This window comes from Malaclemys terrapin, chromosome 1, assembly GCF_027887155.1.
Source record: "Malaclemys terrapin pileata isolate rMalTer1 chromosome 1, rMalTer1.hap1, whole genome shotgun sequence".
In the NCBI taxonomy this organism is placed as follows: Eukaryota; Metazoa; Chordata; order Testudines; family Emydidae; genus Malaclemys; species Malaclemys terrapin.
The window spans coordinates 101,665,243-101,685,179 of record NC_071505.1 but is presented as its reverse complement, the minus strand read 5'-3'; the positions used below and the strand labels follow the sequence as shown (position 1 = coordinate 101,685,179).

The window sequence follows — 19,937 nt, the reverse complement described above, 5'->3', positions numbered from 1 at the left end:
AAATATACACCTTTTAATAATGTAATTGCAATTAAAAATGTATCAATTACAACCCACTCTTTGCTGGTCTCCGAGGAGAGAGAGTCAGAATTCATATTAGAATGTACAATTTCAGAAGCACAAAGGGCTAGGTCGGTGTTTTGTGATTGCCCAAATATTCAGTGATTTTAATTACAATGGAACCTTGATAAATTGCTTTGTGCCACAATCCATTATTAACAGCTTAATGAATACCACAATGGCCTATTAAAACTGTTCTATAGCAAAAGCTGTTGTCAGTGTTTCAGTTACAATCCCCCTTTGGTGACTGGGGGTTGGTTTATAACTCAGCTGTTTAAAAAAAAAAACTAGGGTGAAACTGTGCATAGGAGGGTGCTGATCCTCGGGTCTGGCCAAGCTGTGCTTGGTGCAAGTCCTGAAGAGGGAGGGAAACAACAGTGGTTTTAATACTGCCTTTGTGCTCCTCTGATCTTAGGGTCAGTTAGGGGGTCAATTCTGCCCCCAGCACAATTTAGAGAAATCTTAGGGCTGCTTTACAATATGACAGGTGGTTTTGATGGTCCCCAAAGGGGCCAGGTGAGGGCTCACCAGAGCACAGTAGCACTCTGTTCCTTTTCTCTTGGCCACATCCTCAGTACATTCTGTCTGCTAGAATCCTCTGTGAGCCAGTCGTGCCAGCTTCATGGCTCTTTTGTGCCACCAGGGTGCTGCAAAGGGGCTGTGGAACTGGCCAGGATCTGACCTCGGCATGATTTTAGTATGGAGTTGATGGGTTCAAAATGCTATTTTTAAATGAATTTTTAAAAAGCTTTGATTTGCAGTATTGAACTTTGAAATTTGATGAAATATTAGGGAAAATTAATCTGATTATGAGCACAGTCACTACTATAGATCCAAATTTATTAACATTAGGGGTCTGAAAGATTTAACTGTAGTAAAACTCAGGCCATTTTTCTTTTCAAAACAAACAATATCTAAAAGTTTTATATTGCAGTAGGAACTTTGAGAACTTTAGATGTTACAGAAGGATATACGAGGTTGACAGATCTGCTTGATTTTATAGGGTCCTATCAGAGTTTAAGCAGCTGGAATGTAAGCAGTTATGGTCCAGTTTCTTAGAGAAACATTTAAGACATTTGCTGCATATACTGTTTTCTTCTATTTTCACCATGGTTGTTGCAATCTCCAGGGAGATTACAAACAGATGTCAGGGGTCACGACCACCCTGCCCTTTAAATACTGCTGAATGGGGATGGGGTCCTGGCTTGATCTCAGCTAGATGAGAGGGAGGATCCCAGTACATAAAGCCTGAGAACCACTGTCTCTAGTTGGGAGGAATTACATATATTAGACATATATTATTTGCATTTACACAGTTGACATGTTTCAACTTTGTTAATTATTATTCTGTCGTTACATTTTGTTCTGGAAAATAAAAGTTGTTGACTAGCAAAAGAATACCCAGATCTGCTCCCCACATAAATTATAGTATTACTCATTAGAATGCTTAATTTGCACATTGTGTAAATGTGTATACGGAATGCATAGAGTCCTCCTGGGCTGTCAAGTCAATAATTACCATACGATATGATTTTTCAGAACAATAATTTTTAATTGGTATGTTAAACAATGCTGGCCATAACTCGTGCGTATTGATCAGTCAGGGTCTCTGCAAGAAGTAGGACATGTTCAGGTATTGTTGAGGAGGCAGGCAGTTTGTATTCTGAATACTTTCAACTCAAGTGTTGGTGTATTCTGCTGTTGTGTTGAAGACTTGAATTTCAAGAGCATTCCAGACAATAGAGATGTCAGACTACCATTCTTCATGTATTCTTGTGTTTTGTGGAAAGGGCATAGCAAGATACACAAAGTCCTCTTATTTTTCTTTCTTTCTGTGTGTGTGTGTGTGTGTGTGTGTATGTGTGTGTGTGTGTGTGTGTGCGCATCTCTCTCTCACACACACACACATAATTTTTGTATGTGTTTATCAGTGTGTGCAAAATGCCTGTGTTTGCAATATAATGGATGTGTAAATACTAGTAAGTCAGACTGAAACTCTCTAATGGAAAAGGGAGAATGCTTATTACTACTAAGGAGCCATCTATTGGATAAAACCCATAACTGAACTGAACATTCATGAAACTGCAGATAATGCAATTTGTCATTGGTTATCCTGTGCACGTTCAATGTATCTTCCCCTCCCGATATCAGTTTTACCCATCATCCCAACCCTGGCAACAGCAACCTCCTCTGTGCACATATGCCTCCTCCCGAGGCTACTAATGTGTTTTAGTTAAAGGTTAGTTTAATGTGACTTAATGTGGAATAAGTCCTAACTTAGAGCTAAGGCCTGTTTGGTGACTAAATAGCCCAGTAGCATGACAGAGCCCCAGCTGAAGAGACAAGGTTGCTAAAAGAAGAAATAGTAATAGCAGTTATTATTATTTATTAACATATAGCAATAATTGTAATAACAAATGGTATAACTATGCTATTTATTATTAATAAATATAAATAATCACAATAGTGTAATACTTGACAATTATTAATTTTGAGCACCCCAAATGAGCTAGGCACCTCACATACCCAAGTAATGTCATGTTCCCTGTCCCAAAGTGTGCACAGCCTCAGTGTGACACAAGAGCGTCTTAGACGAAGGAGAGAGGGTGAGGAAGGACAAGGGTGCCTGTAATACAGTCACATGGTAACCCAGTAAGGCATGTATGCAGGTGGCTCCACTAGGCGATGGAGGTGGATTGGCAAACAGGTTTGGGGAGGGTGTGCTAAGCATGTGGAGGAGAGTAGAAGGAGCCTGAGGCATTTGTAAGCTGTTTTAAAAAAGGGTGAAGAATAAAAGCAATGTTGGGGTGGACCTCACAATCCTCAAGGCAATAAGTACTAACAGTACATTCCTGTACATTGATGTTGAATGTCAGGCCAACATTGTAAATAGAACTGATAATTAATTATGCATTCAGTCTAAGCTAATACCATTATAATCTCTAAAGGAGAAAAAATGGGGCATTGAGCTCTTGCAACAGCAACCCAAATCATCAGTCTTGTGTTCGGTAACTGGTGTGTCAGTTGGTGATTATGCTTCCGTGGCTTTGGATACCAACATCCTTACCTCTCTCTCTCTCACACACACAATACTGTGAGAAAAGGAGGGGAAGAATGTCAGATAATGATTTGGGAGTCAAAATAAACTTCAGAATGCAGTGTGTGTGTGTGTGTGTGTGTGTGTGTGTGTGTGAGAGAGAGAGAGAGAGATCTTATACCTACTGATACTGTATGTGTTTGGTACTGTATGTTGATTTGGGTGGGGGCTTCTGAAAGCTGACTGAAGTCAACGGAAGCCAGATAAGACCCTTTATGCACAGACGGGATATGGGCAACAACAGCTCAAGCTTTCCCCAAAATTATTCTTACTATTATTTATTATTTGTATTATGGTAGTGCCCAGGGTCTTTCATCAGGGATCAGAACACAGAACAGAGAGGTGGTCCCTGCCCTGACACATCACTCACAGTCAGTGTGCCTCATTCCTGACTTGGAGAGAATAATGGTTGATGTGGGAGAGTAGCATAGTCTCTCTCCGCATTACATTGTTGGCCTCTCTTCTGACACTGCCAACAATGGTTCTAATTGTGTGTTGGGAAAGGAATTGTCATGTTTACATAATTTCATTATGCTTTGGACTGGGACCACCAGCTCAGCACTGATAAACCACCAACCAGCTGTCAGAAAGTAGATGACATTTGGTTACCAGACTGAGTTTCATCTGATGACCTGGAGATGGGAGGTTCCATATTCTGTTACCAGTCCTCCTAGCCATCCAGCACATCCTTCCTCTTCAGTTCAGTATTCAAAAAGAAAATGTGTGACTGAATTCGTTTTTGGGGATTTGCTACTTTCATAAACTGCTCAAACTGCTGTCACTCTCTTGGTTTTATGATAACAAAAAAGCCTCAAGAGTGAATTACAGCTTTGTATAGGCATTAGAGCTGTCTCTATTGGCGCATATGTAGCTAATGATGCAAAAAAGAGGTGTGTGCTATGGGTTATCTATTCCACAGTATCCATGCACTTATCAACATATATTTAAAGTGGCACTGTTACAAAAGATAAGACACCATCTCTTCTTTAAAAATTATTTCTGCCCCTTCCCTGTGTATTTAGCTGGCAGTTAATGTGTCCAAAAAAAGTAAAAATATCCTTCTTATAAAGAAATACTTTGTGGAACTGCAGAAGGGATTAGCACAACTGTAAACTACTTCAGTTTTGCCAGCAAAGCGCATTAGGGGGGTGCGATTTGTAGACCACTGGCTCTAAAAGGTATCTAGTTAGCGTTAATGTAGACGACACAGTGTAGACAAGCCCCAAGTAGACAGTTTACACCAAGTAAGGACCTTTTAAAGTGTGCCAGCAGAGTTTACAGGGTGTAGTTAGAGTCCAACGTGTTAGAATGCTTTACAAATCACACCCCTCTGGCGTCCTTTGCCATGGTGTGTAGATGAGCCCTGGGTGTAGCTAATTCATTCACAAGGAGTTCTGTTGTGATATTTTGTTTACTCCCCATTATACTGTTTTTATATGGATTCCCCTGCTTGTCCCTTTCTGGAATTATAAAGTGCTCTTTTGGGATGTCCACCTGATGCCTTGGACCATAAACTGAAGCATGAGCTGTTCTTGGAATTGCCCAGACAGCAAGTATGAGCATTTTATTACTTCCAGAAAAAATAACCTTGCTTAAGTGCATTATGGTTGTAAATATGTATCAATAACTTAAGTGGTGATGGTGGTGTGGAGAAATAAAGAATATTGCAGTTAAAAAAAAAGTCTCGAAGCCAAGAAATTTAAACCTAAGGTTACGTTTTAGAAAACTGTGGAGTAGCTTCATTGAGAAATAAAAAAGTGTGGTATTGAGCAGAAATTCCGTAGCTAGAATTGTTGTTTTTCTTTATTCTATGCGTTGCCTCAGACAAGCCTGTAACTAGGAGCTTTGTGGTTCAGACACAACAGCTCATCCTGGAGGAACTATAAGGACCTATGTTAAACTTGTCTCAGCTTGAAATAGCTCTGTAGATTGTCTTCATTCATTAGCAACTGAATCTAAGATTCAAATTTATTTTCATCTCCGTACTGGGTGGAAGATCTTGGGAATGACACGATTTTCTCTGTAGGCTCTGAATACCTCTAATATAGGCTGGCACTTGCCTGTATACTGTACTGACATTTCTATATTTTATTTTGTTTCATTGCTGTGCTCAATAAATGAGCAGTTAAATAATCTCTGGATTGTTAACCAAGTGAGGCATTTTCTGGGATTGGGCATGGTGAGTGTGTCTTGGGAGTATAGTAGCACCACTTCCCCTCTTCTTCTCCCCCGCCCCCAAACTTCAAACATTGGACTTTTACAATGTGGACCACAAGGTGTATTTTAATTTCTCTGTATGAAAAGAGAGATCCCCATCCATTCAAAGTTCTTCAGAATGTGAAGAGGGGAAACCTGAGCGCACTTCTCTGTCACCTGCCCTCTGAACCTCTCTTTTGTCCTTAAGTGGAAATTAGCTTCGTATTTTTCAGCAGCCTGATTTTTCTGTTATTGGTTGATTCCATGGCCAGGTTCTTCCAGTGTTTCCCATGTCTGTGACTTCAGGGTAATGTAACATCCTGATCAAGTTATCATAATGACGCATCTGTTTTCTGTAGAAAAAAAGGGAGTCAGTCTGGATTCTCCCTCCACAGACAAGGACATTCATAGTTAGTTTGACCACTCTCTAAGTACAATGAATATAATCTGTGTGGCATTCCTGGAGCCAGGGAAATTGACTAAACTCTTTTTATTTTGAGTTGTATGAAATTATCTGAACCAAGTGCAAAATAACTCAAAACTTCCCTGCTCTGGGGTTTCATGAAAAACACAATGCTCAGACCAGGTTTGTCAAAATGTTCTTGAATCTTTCAAATAAACCTGGGCTGATATTTTTCCATTTACATTAAAAACCTCATAAAAGTAGGAGCTTTATTCCTTTATAAGATGTGCCTATCATCAATCTCTCAACTTGTTTACAATAAAAACACCACAATAAGCCAGCCAGCCAGTGTTAGTGAATGCAAACTACTTTCCCTGCCAAGCCAAAAATATCCAAACCACCCTCAAACAATGATTTTAAGGTTGGCCTGTGTTAAAAGATAAACTTTGCAATTGCCTTAAAGTTCAACAAACTCTGGTTCTTTTGGACTGAGAGGGGGACTAAATTCCAGAGTTGGGAGCCTCCACTGAGAGTGCCCTGCCCTCAACCTCCAGATGTGCAAATCTAGAACCTGTCAACTCAAGCATCCCAATTAATTCCAATCTCTGGTTTAAAACATATAGAAAGAAGAGAATCTCTGACTTATTGGGGTGACTGGATTTTTTTCCCAGAGGGCTGGAGTTTGCATGTTTTTGATGTGAAACTTAGTGGTTTTAATCAGAAGTTGGATTTGACCATCTTGTTTCAATTTGACAGAAACTCTTCCTTGAAGGCTTCATTTTGTGCTCCACAGTAAAGCTTCCAATTAAAAAAAATTAAGAGTTTTATTCTCCACTGCCTTACTGATGCCAGGGGAGCTATTCTAGCCAAAGATCTGGCCCTCAAGGTTGCAAATTTAGCTTTCAAAATGTGAACTGGATGCAGACTAATATAGTTGTGTGTCTGAGTCTGCAGAGAGCCTGAAACAATCCCTCAAAGAGGTGTGAACTGCCTCATTTTATATCAGTGGATTAACTCTGAATCCTAAAGAGATTTTACTGTTAACCTCTTTTGTTATTTCACTGCCAATCAAAGCATGCAGGAAAGAGGAAGTATGATCAAACCGTGAAGGTCTGGTGCAGTCTATTGTTAGTGGCATTTCATTTTGGCATCATGAGAGTGTGGCACTTGGGTTGGCAAGAGCTTTGGTGAGAGGAGCTTGGGAGAGTTTCACCAATTATATTTTCCAGCCTGGCTGCTGGTTTCATGTGTAATTTGCTTTGATATTGTTTAGTTCATTCAAATCTGAAACCAAAATTGAATTACGGGCATGAGAAAAATTTGTAGAAATCCTTGCAGTTGAAAGCATCCTTCTGAATGGAGATTTCACGGGAAATGGTTCTGGTAGTGCTGTCTGTGAGCTTTTCCTTTCGCCTTCCAAAACTGTAACCCAGGAGGTCCAGTTGAGTCCCAAAAGCCGGGATTCAGTAGTTAAAAGGTCACTCTATAGGCTTAACTTAAAAGTTATGTAAAAATGCAGTTTCCCAGTTCGAGGCTGAGTGAGCTTGAGACCCTGCCCAAGACCCTTGATTTTCGTGAGGAGAAGAATTTTGACATCTGTGAAACTTAAAAGTGAGGATTGAAGAAAGAATGATAAATACTGCTGGATGTGCCTTCCCCAGGACAGCACACATCTATTCTTCTGCTACACGTCTGCAGCACAAAGCTGGTTAGTTCCATGCAGAGTGATTTTTCTGCATGGCCAGGTGATGTTTAAGAAGACTAATGAGGGGGATGATATGGCCCAGATCAGTGGTGTCAGGACGCATGTAATAAAGTATCTTTCTCCGAGAGACTGAAAGCAGGACTCGTCCTAGTATATATTTCAAAGGGGATAACTGTGTCATCCACAAAGTTGAACATTTACCCTCCTGCAAACCACATCCAAATTATAGTCTTTTAAGCAGTAACTAAACCTGAAGCTTTCATTAGTTTAATGATAGATGCTTCTTTGTGTGGAAAAAAATAAAAAATGGAAGTCCATCTCATTGACGTGACTTTGTTTTGCTGCTGGCATTGCAGCTCCCTCTTACTCAGGAATAACCTAGCTAAGCAAGATTGAATATAATATAGAAGCTTCTGTTGGCTTCTGCTGCCTGCCAGGAAAATCAAAGAAACTTCCCATTGGGAAGAGTAAGTCAGCAGCTAACTGTGATGCCCAGAGAATGTTTTCATGTGGTGGTGCTACCGATATCAGATCTGTTGTCAAACTGAAAAATGTGTGTTTTCTTCCCTGTGAATGTACCCGAGAGACTCCCTCTTCTCACCTCCAGCAACTGACAAATAATCCACCTTTTTTTGTTTCTATGCCAATGTTTTTCCCAGTCACCATGCTGGGCTTTTTGGGGAAGGACAATTTTACTACCTTTGTGATCCCAGAAAAAAAATGCATGTCTCACTGTGATGGGTAATAACCAACCTGTCAAATAGAAATCTCTTTTCTCTTGCTGGGCTGATGATTGTTAATGTTGCATTCTGTATTGATGTGTAAAGTAGAGCTGGATGAACTGTGTACTGTGGAGGATTTGTTAAAATGTACCACTTTGTTCTCTTCGTGAATTATCGATGAACAAGATGTGATTTTTCATAGTTTTATTCATTCTTCCCCTTTATTCAAATAGTGTGTGCAAATAAACGTACGTTTTTTTATGGATTGTTCACCTAACTGTGGCTTTAAATAGTCCCTGTTCGTTACGGGGCCAATCACATGGTATAAATAAGTTAGAAGTTATTTGCTTCTCCTCTCTGATTGGATGGCCTATAGTTCAGAAACAGGAAGAGATGTCCCTTTTCCATATTATATGCAAAATGGTCAAAATTGTGATGGCAGTGTTTTAGTACAATATACTAGTGAATATTTAACTTGTGCCAGAATTCATTTTGTTTTCCACAAATGTTCTTGTGAACTAAATTTTGCTTACCCTGTTCTATTATTTCTTATGATTATTACTACTTCAACTATTCTGGCAGAGCCTACGGGCCTCAAATGAGATCAGGGCCTCACATTGCTAAATGGTGGGCAAGCATATTGTAAGGGACAATTCCTGCCCCAAAGAACTTGCCATCTAAATTTGAAGTCCAGACTTGACAAGTGGGTACAATTCCCAGGCAACAGGAGCCAGTGGGTTGCTTTGCAAGAATATTCACAAATGTATCTTTGACCATATTTGCCTAGGTGTCTGGCTGATGAGTCTTGCCCACATGCTCAGGGTTTAACTGATTGCCATATTTGGGGTCGGGAAGGAATTTTCCTCCAGGGCAGATTGGCAGAGGCCCTGGGGTTTTTTCACCTTCCTCTGCAGCGTGGGGCACGGGTCACTTGCTGGAGGATTCTTTGCACCTTGAAGTCTTTAAACCATGATTTGAGGACTTCAATGGCTCAGACACAGGTTTGATGCAGGAGTGGGTGGGTGAGATTCTGTAGCCTGCGTTGTGCAGGAGGTCCGACTAGATGATCATAATGGTCCCTTCTGACCTTAAAGTCTATGACTCTATCTCTGGTTGAAACTAAGGGCTTGTCTACACTAGAAAAATTGTACCACTTTAAATTTACTGGTAGAGTCACAGCAGTACAACCCCTCTAGTGTTGACATAGTTATATTGGTATAAAGGTGATTTATACAATAAAACTAACTATTCCTGTGCAAGAAAGGGAATAACTATACTGGTGTAAATCACCTTTATACAGGTATAACTGCATACACAGTAGGGCATTTACCAGTATCACACACCTAATTGAAATAGGTATACAGAAAAAAATGTCAAGTGTAGACCAGGACTAAGAGCTGGACTCTTTTATTGCACAGTGCATTGACTACCAGAACAAATGTTGAATGAGCACATGAATGAAGTCTTCCTAGGGCTGTTAAATGCAGTTTTTAGCCATACAGAGAAGAGTTAAAGTATGCAGAAGTATTGATTCTTCGGTTCACAGGGACAGCTGGGAAAGAAGGTATATCACACAGTAACAGTTACAATACAGTCATAGCTCTCTTATTTCTTCATGTATTAGATGTGAGAGGCTTTTTGCTAGGAGTACATTCATTTTCACTGCAGAGCACACTTCTAAATTTAGGCATAGGATGGTGTGGTAAGTGATGGAACACATTTCTGAGTGCAATATACAGTAATATGGCTTTGCATGCTTCATCACCCTGGGAAATCCATGTATGCAGGGCCCTGGGTGTAATGCAGATCAGCTCAGCCAGTACACACAGCTCCTGTCTATACTATAACTGGCACTGGCCTCTATCATCCAGCCTCTTGCTTTCAGGGACAGCAAGTTCACATGTGCAGTTACAGGCTTTCATTTGATGGACTGACAGTCACTTAGAGAGGATCCGTGCTACCCCCTTGCCTTACCCAAACACTCTGAATTTCAGTTTCTCTCTGCAGTTTGCTGGCAGCAGAGCTAGAGCACAGGACATAAAATATTTCTCCTCTTGTCTCTCGCTGCTCCTTGTTCCCATATCATGTAAAAATATTATCTGATTAAATCTGTTGACATATATAATTAATTGCTACTTCCTTACCCTTATCTCACTTGCCTGTCCTTTCTCTGGCTTCTTCTTTATCTGTATCATCTGATGCAAGAAAATAATTCAAAATATTTTTTGTTTATTTTTAATTAATAAATAAATGCCGATTTAATCCTTTTGAAGAAACACTTGATCCCTGCTTTTCCTTTTCAAGCTGCAGCGTGTCAGAACCTGGCACTGCACTCACCCCGGGTCCTTTCTGTGCTATGATACATTATGTTGATATTTGAGGAATTGAAACTGCATCTCCTGGCCACATGGCTTAGATTCAGCACAACAGTATTATATCTTGCTCTCAAAAGTAAATCCAAACCTTTTGGGCTATGTTTAAAAGCCCTACCAAATTTGTATTGGAGTCAACTTGCTCTTGTGCATAGTTTTGTTCTTGTGGCATTTTTCCGGCACAAACTGACATATGAAAGTAGCTTTAGTAAAAGAAGGATGGTTCAATAAGCATTTTGCATGAACAAGACATACCTACATGTTTTGTACTGATATAACTAAGTCATATAAAGATGCTTATAGTGGTGCAGCTTATTACCAAAGTTAGTTATATTAAGATAAGCACTTTTATACCAATAAAATGGAGTCCACCCTAGAGTATTGCACAACCAGTATAGTTAAATTGATACAAAAACTGTGGGTAGATCTGCCCTGAGACCTAGATTGTGGCTTAGTATGTTCTTGAGTGGCTGAATAAGCTAACTCCACTGTACACACCTAGCGTGGCTATCTGGACCTTAGGTTTGGGCATATGTGAATACATGGAGCAACATGCTTGCTTACTCCCTTCTCAGAGTAAGTAGGTAGGGAATGGGCAGAGACTATGCTTCCCTCCCTCCCTCCCTCCCTCCCCCACACATGCACACTCACTGGCAGTACAGCTGTGCTGGTGTGGATCAGCTGGGACATGCCATTATAAGTACTACCAGAAGGTGCTAAATACCCACCCTCTGGAAATAAGGTCCCTGTAATGTGTCTGAAGTTGGGCACGCACCATCATTTTTGAACACATATGAATAGTTATTACTTTGACTCATTCTTAGCGTATGTTTTTATCTTGCATTTCACAGAGGCGCAGAGATTTCCTCCAGTTGATACTCGATGCCCGCAGCTCTACTAACTACATCGGCGAGGAGTACTTTGACATAGTCAACCAAGCTGATGTTTCCATTCAGGACCATAAGCCTCCTGTTGACAAGGCCCTGCCTAAAAAGGTTCAGAAGACATTGTCTGACGATGAGATAGTAGGCCAAGCCTTCATCTTCCTGATTGGTGGGTATGAGACCACCACCAATGCCCTCTCCTTCGCCACCTACTTATTAGCCACCAACCCGGAGTGCCAGGAGAAACTGCTGCAGGAGATAGATGAGTTCTCTGGAAAACATGTGAGTAGATTCATTGATTTCATACAATTCCTTGCTCTTTGCATAACGTAAGTAGTGTGAGCAGAGTGCCCTCCTTGAAATACAGACCTGGACACGTGAGGCAGATATTAAAAATGTAAATTACATGCACAAAGCTACATTAATGCAACATGAATATTGCACCATTAAAATAAAAAAGTCAGGAAGTGCAAAAATTAAGATCCCAAGAGTAATATTTAAATGAACCATGGTCTTTCTTTTTATTAATCCACTGTGAATATATCCTCTGACTGTAGCCTCTAGTGCAGGTGGTACTCTTCTCGGCCCGAGTCCTGTATGCATTTCCTGGGTTTTAGTTATATTCAATTACTTATTTAACAAGAAAAATAAAAACATAAAATGCTAAATGTCACCACCTGGCCTGGAAACACATGGCAAGGATGCCAGACTGTTGTGACTGAATCCAACCACTGGGTCCTACATGGTTCTAAATCCACTGGGACTAGGTCGTGTCTACTCACTGTTTCTAATTATAAGACTCAGTTTATAATTCTAGGTTATTATTAGTACTGTTGCACTCCAAGTGGAGCATCGTACTCGTTTCACTCAGGTACAATGGGCAAATTCTGCCCTCACAATGATTTAACTTCATTGATGACGCTGGGGAGTTGCACAGTTGTGACTGAGGGCACACTTTGGCCTACAGTGGGTATGATTTATTGGGCCTGGTCTACACTAGGCGTTTATGTCGAAGTTAGCGCCGTTACATCGAATTAACCCTGCACCCGTCCACACCGCGAAGGTATTTAGTTCGATATAGAGGTCTCTTTAATTCGACTTCTGTACTCCTCCCCGACGAGGGGAGTAGCGCTAAATTCGACATGGCCATGTCGAATTAGGCTAGGTGTGGATGGAAATCGACGCTAATAGCTCCGGGAGCTATCCCACAGTGCACCACTCTGTTGACGCTCTGGACAGCAGTACGAGCTCGGATGCTCTGACCAGCCACACAGGAAAAGCCCCGGGAAAATTTGAATTTGAATTCCTTTTCCTGTCTGGCCAGTTTGAATCTCATTTCCTGTCTGGACATTGTGGCGAGCTCAGCAGCACTGGCAATGATGCAGAGCTCTCCAGCAGTGATGGCCGTGCAATCTCAGAATAGAAAGAGGGCCCCAGCATGGACTGATCGGGAAGTCTTGGATCTCATCGCTGTGTGGGGTGATGAGTCCGTGCTTTCCGAGCTGCGCTCCAAGAAACGGAATGCAAAGATCTACGAGAAGATCTCTAAAGACATGTCAGAGAGAGGATACAGCCGGGATGCAACGCAGTGCCGCGTGAAAATCAAGGAGCTGAGACAAGGCTACCAGAAGACCAAAGAGGCAAACGGACGCTCCGGATCCCATCCCCAGACATCCCGTTTCTACGAGGCACTGCATTCCATCCTAGGTGCGGCCGCCACCACTACCCCACCAGTGACCGTGGAGTCTGAGGATGGGATATTGTCCACGGCCGGATCCTCGGACATGTTAGCGGACGGGGAAGATGAGGAAGGAGAAGAGGTGGACGAGGCAGTCGACAGCACTCACAACGCTGGTTTCCCCGACAGCCAGGATCTCTTCATCACCCTTACAGAGATCCCCTACCAACCGTCCCTAGCCGTTACCACGGACACAGAATCTGGGGAAGGATCAGCCAGTAAGTGTTGTAAACATCTAAACATTTATTTTTAACAGAACAGGAATATTAACAATTAAAAAAATGGGTTTCTCATGATTAGTTTGCCCTAGGCGCTTAACGGTTCAGTCATGGGCAGTGCAACTATTGAAAAAAAAATCTAGCAATGTCCAGTTTTGCATGATTGTCCTGCCCAAGCCGCTCTACTGTTTAGTCACTGCTACAGCAGCTAGAGTAAAATGCGGTCTATATGTCCGGGGATGGAGCAGAAATCCTCCTGTGACATCTCGAGGAAGCTCTCCTGGAGGTAATTGGAAATCCGTTGCATTAGGTTCCTGGGGAGAGCGGCCTTATTGGGTCCTCCGTAGTACGACACGTTGCCGCGCCACGAGACAAGCAAGTACTCGGGAATCATTGCTCTGCACAGCAGGGCGGCATACGGCCCTGGTCTTTGGAGGCTTTCCCGGAGCATTCTCTCTTTCTCGCTGTCAGAGATCCTCATGAGGGTGATGTCGCTCATGGTGACCTGCTTTGAATGAGGTAGGGGAATGTTAGTGTTGGGACTGCTTTACCGTTCCTTTACAGAACTGTAACCGCTGGTTTGCAGCCACGCGGTGGAGGCGGGAGAGGGGCAGCCGAAAGGGATCGTTCCCGGGGACAGCCGCGAGGGTGTGGGACAGGAGCAGAGTTCCTGCTTGCCGGATTGCTGGCAGCAGGGACCGACATTGATTTCAATGTGAAATGAGGCCATTGCTAATATTAAAGTTTTAAGCTGCCACGAGTCTACGGCTTACCATGTCTGCCTGCAACAGAAATTCCGTTGTCCTGACACGGTTCTCAAATGTGCTGTGCAAGACCCCAGGCACTGAATGCGAAGGCCGAGAATTCGACCTTGTGCTGAGTGCGCATGTGATAGGTGCTGTGCATGGTCTTGTTCACAGAGAAAGACTATGTTCTTTGTTCACAACTACATTTATCTTTCTGAGGAATTCACTCCCTTTTTCCCATTCCCACAGCCCCATCTGCGACTGTCTCACAACCTAGCCTGGCATCACACTCCCAGAGGCTAGCGAGGATTAGGCATAGGAAGAAGAGGACACGGGAGGACATGTTCTCAGAGCTTATGGCCTGCTCCCGAGCCCAGGCAGCACAGCAGACCCAGTGGCGGGAGAACTTGTCCCAAATGCAGCAAGCAAACATGGATCGGGAGGAGAGGTGGCGGCAGGAAGACCAGCAGGCGACTCAAACCCTGCTTGGACTACTGAGGGAGCAAACGGACACGCTCCGGCGCCTTGTGGATGTTCTGCAGGAACGGAGGCAGGAGGACAGAGCCCCACTGCAGTCCATCTCTAACCGCCCTCCCCCGCCACCAAGTCCCATACCCCCCTCACCCAAAGTGCACAGAAGGAGAGGCGGCAGAGTCCACGCAAACTCTCACTCCACCCCTGCAGAGAGCTCTAGTAGCAGAAGGCTCTCATTCCCCAAAATTTGACAAGTTCTTTCCTTCCCGCCTGACACAAGCCCCCGTCCAAGTTTCACCTCCCAGTTCCATGTGTAGTTGATAATAAAAAATATGTTTCTGTTAACTAATGTTTCCATCATGTTCTTTTGGAGGAGGGGGGGAAAGGGGGATGGTAATTGGACAGGACAGTCACCTTTGGCAGGGTACATAGGCGGGGGCAGGTACAGCAGCAGGGCACATACACAGTGCAGTGACTAGTTGCCCTGGTCAGTCTGGGAGGTGGTTTTCATGTTCTGTAGTGGGGGGTGGGTTGCTCTGTGACTTTGTGGCGGGGGAGGGCAGTTACAGATCTTAAGCGGCGGTCCTTATGCAGGATCACAGAGCCACACAGCAGGAGATCTGTAACCGTCCTCCCCCTGCCACAAAGTCACATAGCCCCCCCATACACACAGTCCCGATCAGGAGGGGTGACAGGCTCCGTTGAAAGAACCAGCCCACCACAGCGGAGCCTGTCAATCCTTGAGTTTAGAAGCTTTCTTTGCGTCACTACACTACACCCGCTCCGCACCACAATCCGCGTCCCAGTTTTAAAAAATTCCCGCAAAAACAGTAGTAAAGAAAACGGTGTTCATTAACAAAGTAGAACTGATTTTATTTCGAAATGTGTGTTGGAAGGGGGGGAGAAGGGGGTATGTAACTGGAGAGGATAGTCAACATTAACTGGGTAAAGAAACGGGGGCAGGTTCGGCTTCTCTGTACACAAACTTTACAGTCACAGGTTACCCTGCTCACTCAGGAACCTAGCTTTCAAAGCCTCCCGGATGCACAGCGCGTCCCGCTGGTCTCTTCTAATCGCCCGGCTGTCTGGCTGTGCGTAATCAGAAGCCAGGCTATTTTCCTCAACCTCCCACCCCGCCATAAAGGTCTCCCCCTTGCTCTCACAGAGATTGTGGAGCACACAGCAAGCTGCTATAACAATGGGGATATTGGTTTCGCTGAGATCACAGCGAGTCAGCAAGCTTCTCCATCTCCCCTTGAGACGGCCAAAAGCACACTCCACCACCATTCTGCACTTGCTCAGCCGGTAGTTGAAGAGTTCTTTTTCACTGTCCAGGGCGCCAGTATAGGGCTTCATGAGCCAGGGCATTAGCGGGTAGGCTGGGTCCCCGAGGATGACTATAGGCATCTCCACATCCCCAACAGTTATTTTGTGGTCCGGGAAGTAAATACCTTGCTGCAGCCGTCTAAACAGACCAGAGTTCCTGAAAACACGAGCGTCATGAACCTTGCCCGGCCATCCGACGTAGATGTTTGTAAAACGTCCCCTGTGGTCCACCAGTGCTTGCAGCACCATGGAAAAGTAGCCCTTTCTGTTAATGTACTGGCTGGCCTGGTGGTCCGGTGCCAGAATAGGGATGTGAGTTCCATCTATGGCCCCACCGCAGTTTGGGAATCCCATCGCTGCGAAGCCATCTATGATCGCCTCCACGTTTCCCAGGGTCACTACCTTTGGCAGCAGTACATCAACGATTGCCTTGGCTACTTGCATCACAACAACCCCCACAGTAGATTTGCCCACCCCAAACTGGTTCGCGACTGACCGGTAGCTGTCTGGCGTTGCAAGCTTCCAGAGGGCTATGGCCACTCGCTTCTGGACAGTCAGGGCTACTCGCATCCGGGTGTCATTGCGCTTCAGGGCAGGGGACAGCAACTCACAAAGTTCCAGGAAAGTTCCCTTCCGCATGCGAAAGTTTCGCAGCCACTGGGATTCATCCCAGACCTGCAGCACTATGCGGTCCCACCACTCAGTGCTTGTTTCCCGTGCCCAGAATCGCCGTTCCACGGCATCAACATGACCCATTGCGACCGTGATGTCCTCGGCGCTGGGTCCCCTGCTTTCTGAGAGGTCTGTGCTACTCTCAGACTTCAGGCCATCACCGCGGTGACGTAGCCTCCTCGCCTGACTTATCTGCATCTGCCTCAGGGAAAGGTGTATGATAAGCTGCGAGGCGTTGAGAGCGGCCACAACTGCAGCGATGGTCGCAGTGTGCTCCATGCTCGCAGTGCTGTGGCGTCCGCGCTGTCACTGACTAGAAAAGTGCGCGAACTGATTTCCCGCCGGCGCTTTCAGGGAGGGAGGGCGGGAGTGATGGACGGATGACAACAGTTACCCAAAAGCACCCTGGACACCTTTTTTTTACCCAGAAGGCATTTGCGGCTCCACCCAGAATTCCAATGGGCAGCGGGGACTCCGGGAACTGTGGGATAGCTGCCCACAGTGCACAGCTTCCAATGTCGACGCTTTCCCCGTTAGTGTGGACTCACAAAGTCGAATTACTGTCCTTAGTGTGGACACACACGTTCGACTTTGCAATATCGATTCCAAAAATTCGATTTAAGTAAAATCGAACTACTCTCGTAGTGTAGACAAGGCCTTGGTTTATATTGCAGACACGGCCCATCAGGATTACAATCTATTGTGCTAGATATTATATTAACACATAAGAAAATATAGTCTGTGCTCTCCCAAGGAACTAACAGTCTAAGAAAATAAGTGACATCCCAAAGGATCCAGTGAAATATATACAAGTAAGAGTGTGTGTGTGTGTACGTATGTGTGTATACACAGGGCCAGCTCTAGGCACCAGCATTCCAAGCATGTGCTTGGGGCAGCACTTTTCAAGGGGCAGCACTCCGGGTTTTATTTTTTTTGCTTCAGCGGCAGCACTCCATTTTTTTTTTGCTGTTGTTTTTTTGCTTCGGCAGCGGCACTCCAACCCCTTTTTTATTTATTTATTTATCTTTTGCTTGGGGCAGCAAAAAACCTGGAGCCGCCACTGTGTATACATACAGTCTCTCTCTCTCTCTCTCTCTCTCCTCACATCTACATACACAAATACATTATATTTTTCCACATAATTGTAAGTAGATGTAGGCATTGTGACATAGTGTGTGATTCACTTCTATCTTTCTGTGTTCTCTGAGCTTCTATTATTGTTAGGTTCAAAGGAGTAATGCTTGACTTTTGTTCCTATTACAAATTTATTTTCATTGTAGCGCTATCTTTTGTGATATTTGGAGAAAGCTCTGTCACTAGGGCTTTAATGGCAGAGTAGAATATAAAGAAGGAGGTGGGAATGGTGGGCACACAGATTAACTGGGTGGTTTAACAGCTTAATAAACGGTTGGTTCAATATGCAGTCATACGTGTAATGGGATTGATGGCCTTATCTTTATTTCATAGTGGACATCAGTCTGGATACCAAGGCAATACATGCACAGTTGTCAGTCGCCCCTTGCAGAGCATTTCCCCTGTTACCTCACTGGTGTTCAGTTTTAGCTACCGATGACCTATATATGGCTGTATGACAATGGAGAAGAGGAACAGAACTGTAGTCATCCAGCTGTCCTCTTCAATAACAAGAAGTTCATGCTTCCAGTCTGCATGGCCCCCTGTCATAAGGTTTCCTATTACTACCAACATTAACCACAATTAATCTTTTTTATGTGTTAGAGGATCCCTGATCCAGGAATTCACTTCAGGGTCAGGAAGAGGGTATAGCATTTCAATCCCATTAGCACTGTAATTAACCACATTTAGCCTAAAAAATAAAATCCTCACAAATGATTTGAAAAGTTACGGGGGAAGAAACTGTTTTAGAACTGGGAATGTATTGATGTATCATGTTCGAGGTGGAGGGGGGGGAGAATATGTGACCCAAAGGCTCGCTGATCTCAAAGTCACTAAGAAACCTGAAGAGGTTATAGCAGTTGAATGATGCTCAACATTTCAGCTTAGCTCTTACCTTTAATCAAGGTGCTTTGCAATTTAAAGATCATGGTAGAAGAACATTTGTGGGACGGAACAGGCAAGATGGGTGCAGCTGGACAAGTTGCATCTGACCAGTAGATAAATAGAAGTCTGTACTTATTCATAGATTCATAGATGTCAAACCATTACGCTGTGTCCTGTCCAGCCAAATTTATACTCAGGTAATTGCAGTACACCTACTAAATTCCCCCAGCAATTTCAGTTGCATTGTACAGTTATATTTTATTGCCCTAAACTGTGGTGTAGAGTTGCAGTATGATCTTAAAACAGCTGCTGCATTACATCCCAGAGATGGCTGCATTTCAGTGGTGAACAAAGTGATTTATGCATAGATAGGAGTAGTTAATACAGTCATTTTCTAGTGTTTATAGAGCATCGTGGGATCCAGCTGAGTGGGCCTGTCATATAGAGCCCTGTCAACCCTGGCCCTTCTGACCAGGGAGTAAGAGGCACCCACATCCCTTACCCCCTCACTCAGGGGCTTTATGCCAGTCTGACCTATCCTAATGAGAATGAGGTTGGCACAAAGAGGAGAACAGAGCAGTTCCTTGGTGGCTCCTGGGTTCAGACCTGAAGAGTCCCATGAGTTCCCAGTCCCCTGTGCAGGCCCTTTGTCTATCCCCCTTGCCCAGTGAATGCAGAAGCTACCACTAACCTGGGCTGCAGTAAGCCTTGTGGAGCAGCTTGCCGGGGAAGACAGCCTTAGGATGGGGCTGCTCCATCAGTTTCCCTCAGAAAACAGTGCATGTAGTGGGTCGGGTAACAATTCCTCCTCCACCTTCACCCCTCTCTGCTGCCTACTCTGTTCTTTCTCTTTTGCTACACTCAGGCCCCTCCTGGGTTTGTACATGTGCTCTGTAACCATTCCTCTCAACCATTCAGAATCCTTTGCTGGTTCCATCTTGAAGACCTTACAGCTTAGGAAGACATGAGGGAAAGAGTTGAGGGATAGGGATACAGTTGCAGTTTTGTTATTGCCTTTCATTTCACTTCATTTTTGTCCCTCTCCAGATAAACCCATCTGTACAAAAGACAAAAGATCTTCTTATTTTCTTACATGAGCAATGTCAGTTCACCCTTCAGTCTTTAAATCCAACCCAGATCATCAGGTGATTAATCTACGTTGGGGGGTGGAGGCTAGGAGCTGGAATCTGGACAGTTCACCCTTCAGAGGATGAAGAGAGCCAAAAGAAGTGATAGGAATGTATTTTTGTGCCTATACCTTAATCTTAGGGAGAAAGCCTAATCTAGTGGATTGGGGCTGGAACT

General features: G+C 43.8%; 1 protein-coding gene across 3 annotated transcripts in view; it reads left to right on the top strand.

The window, feature by feature from the left end:
- TBXAS1 (thromboxane A synthase 1) overlaps window positions 1-19,937 on the top strand; it is a 337,857-nt gene that overhangs the window by 221,155 nt on the left and 96,765 nt on the right. For all 3 annotated transcript variants that reach the window (XM_054033509.1, XM_054033517.1, XM_054033501.1), the window contains one exon: window positions 11,407-11,721. In XM_054033509.1, coding sequence (XP_053889484.1) covers window positions 11,407-11,721 — 315 coding nt within the window. The remainder of the gene's footprint in view (window positions 1-11,406; window positions 11,722-19,937) is intronic.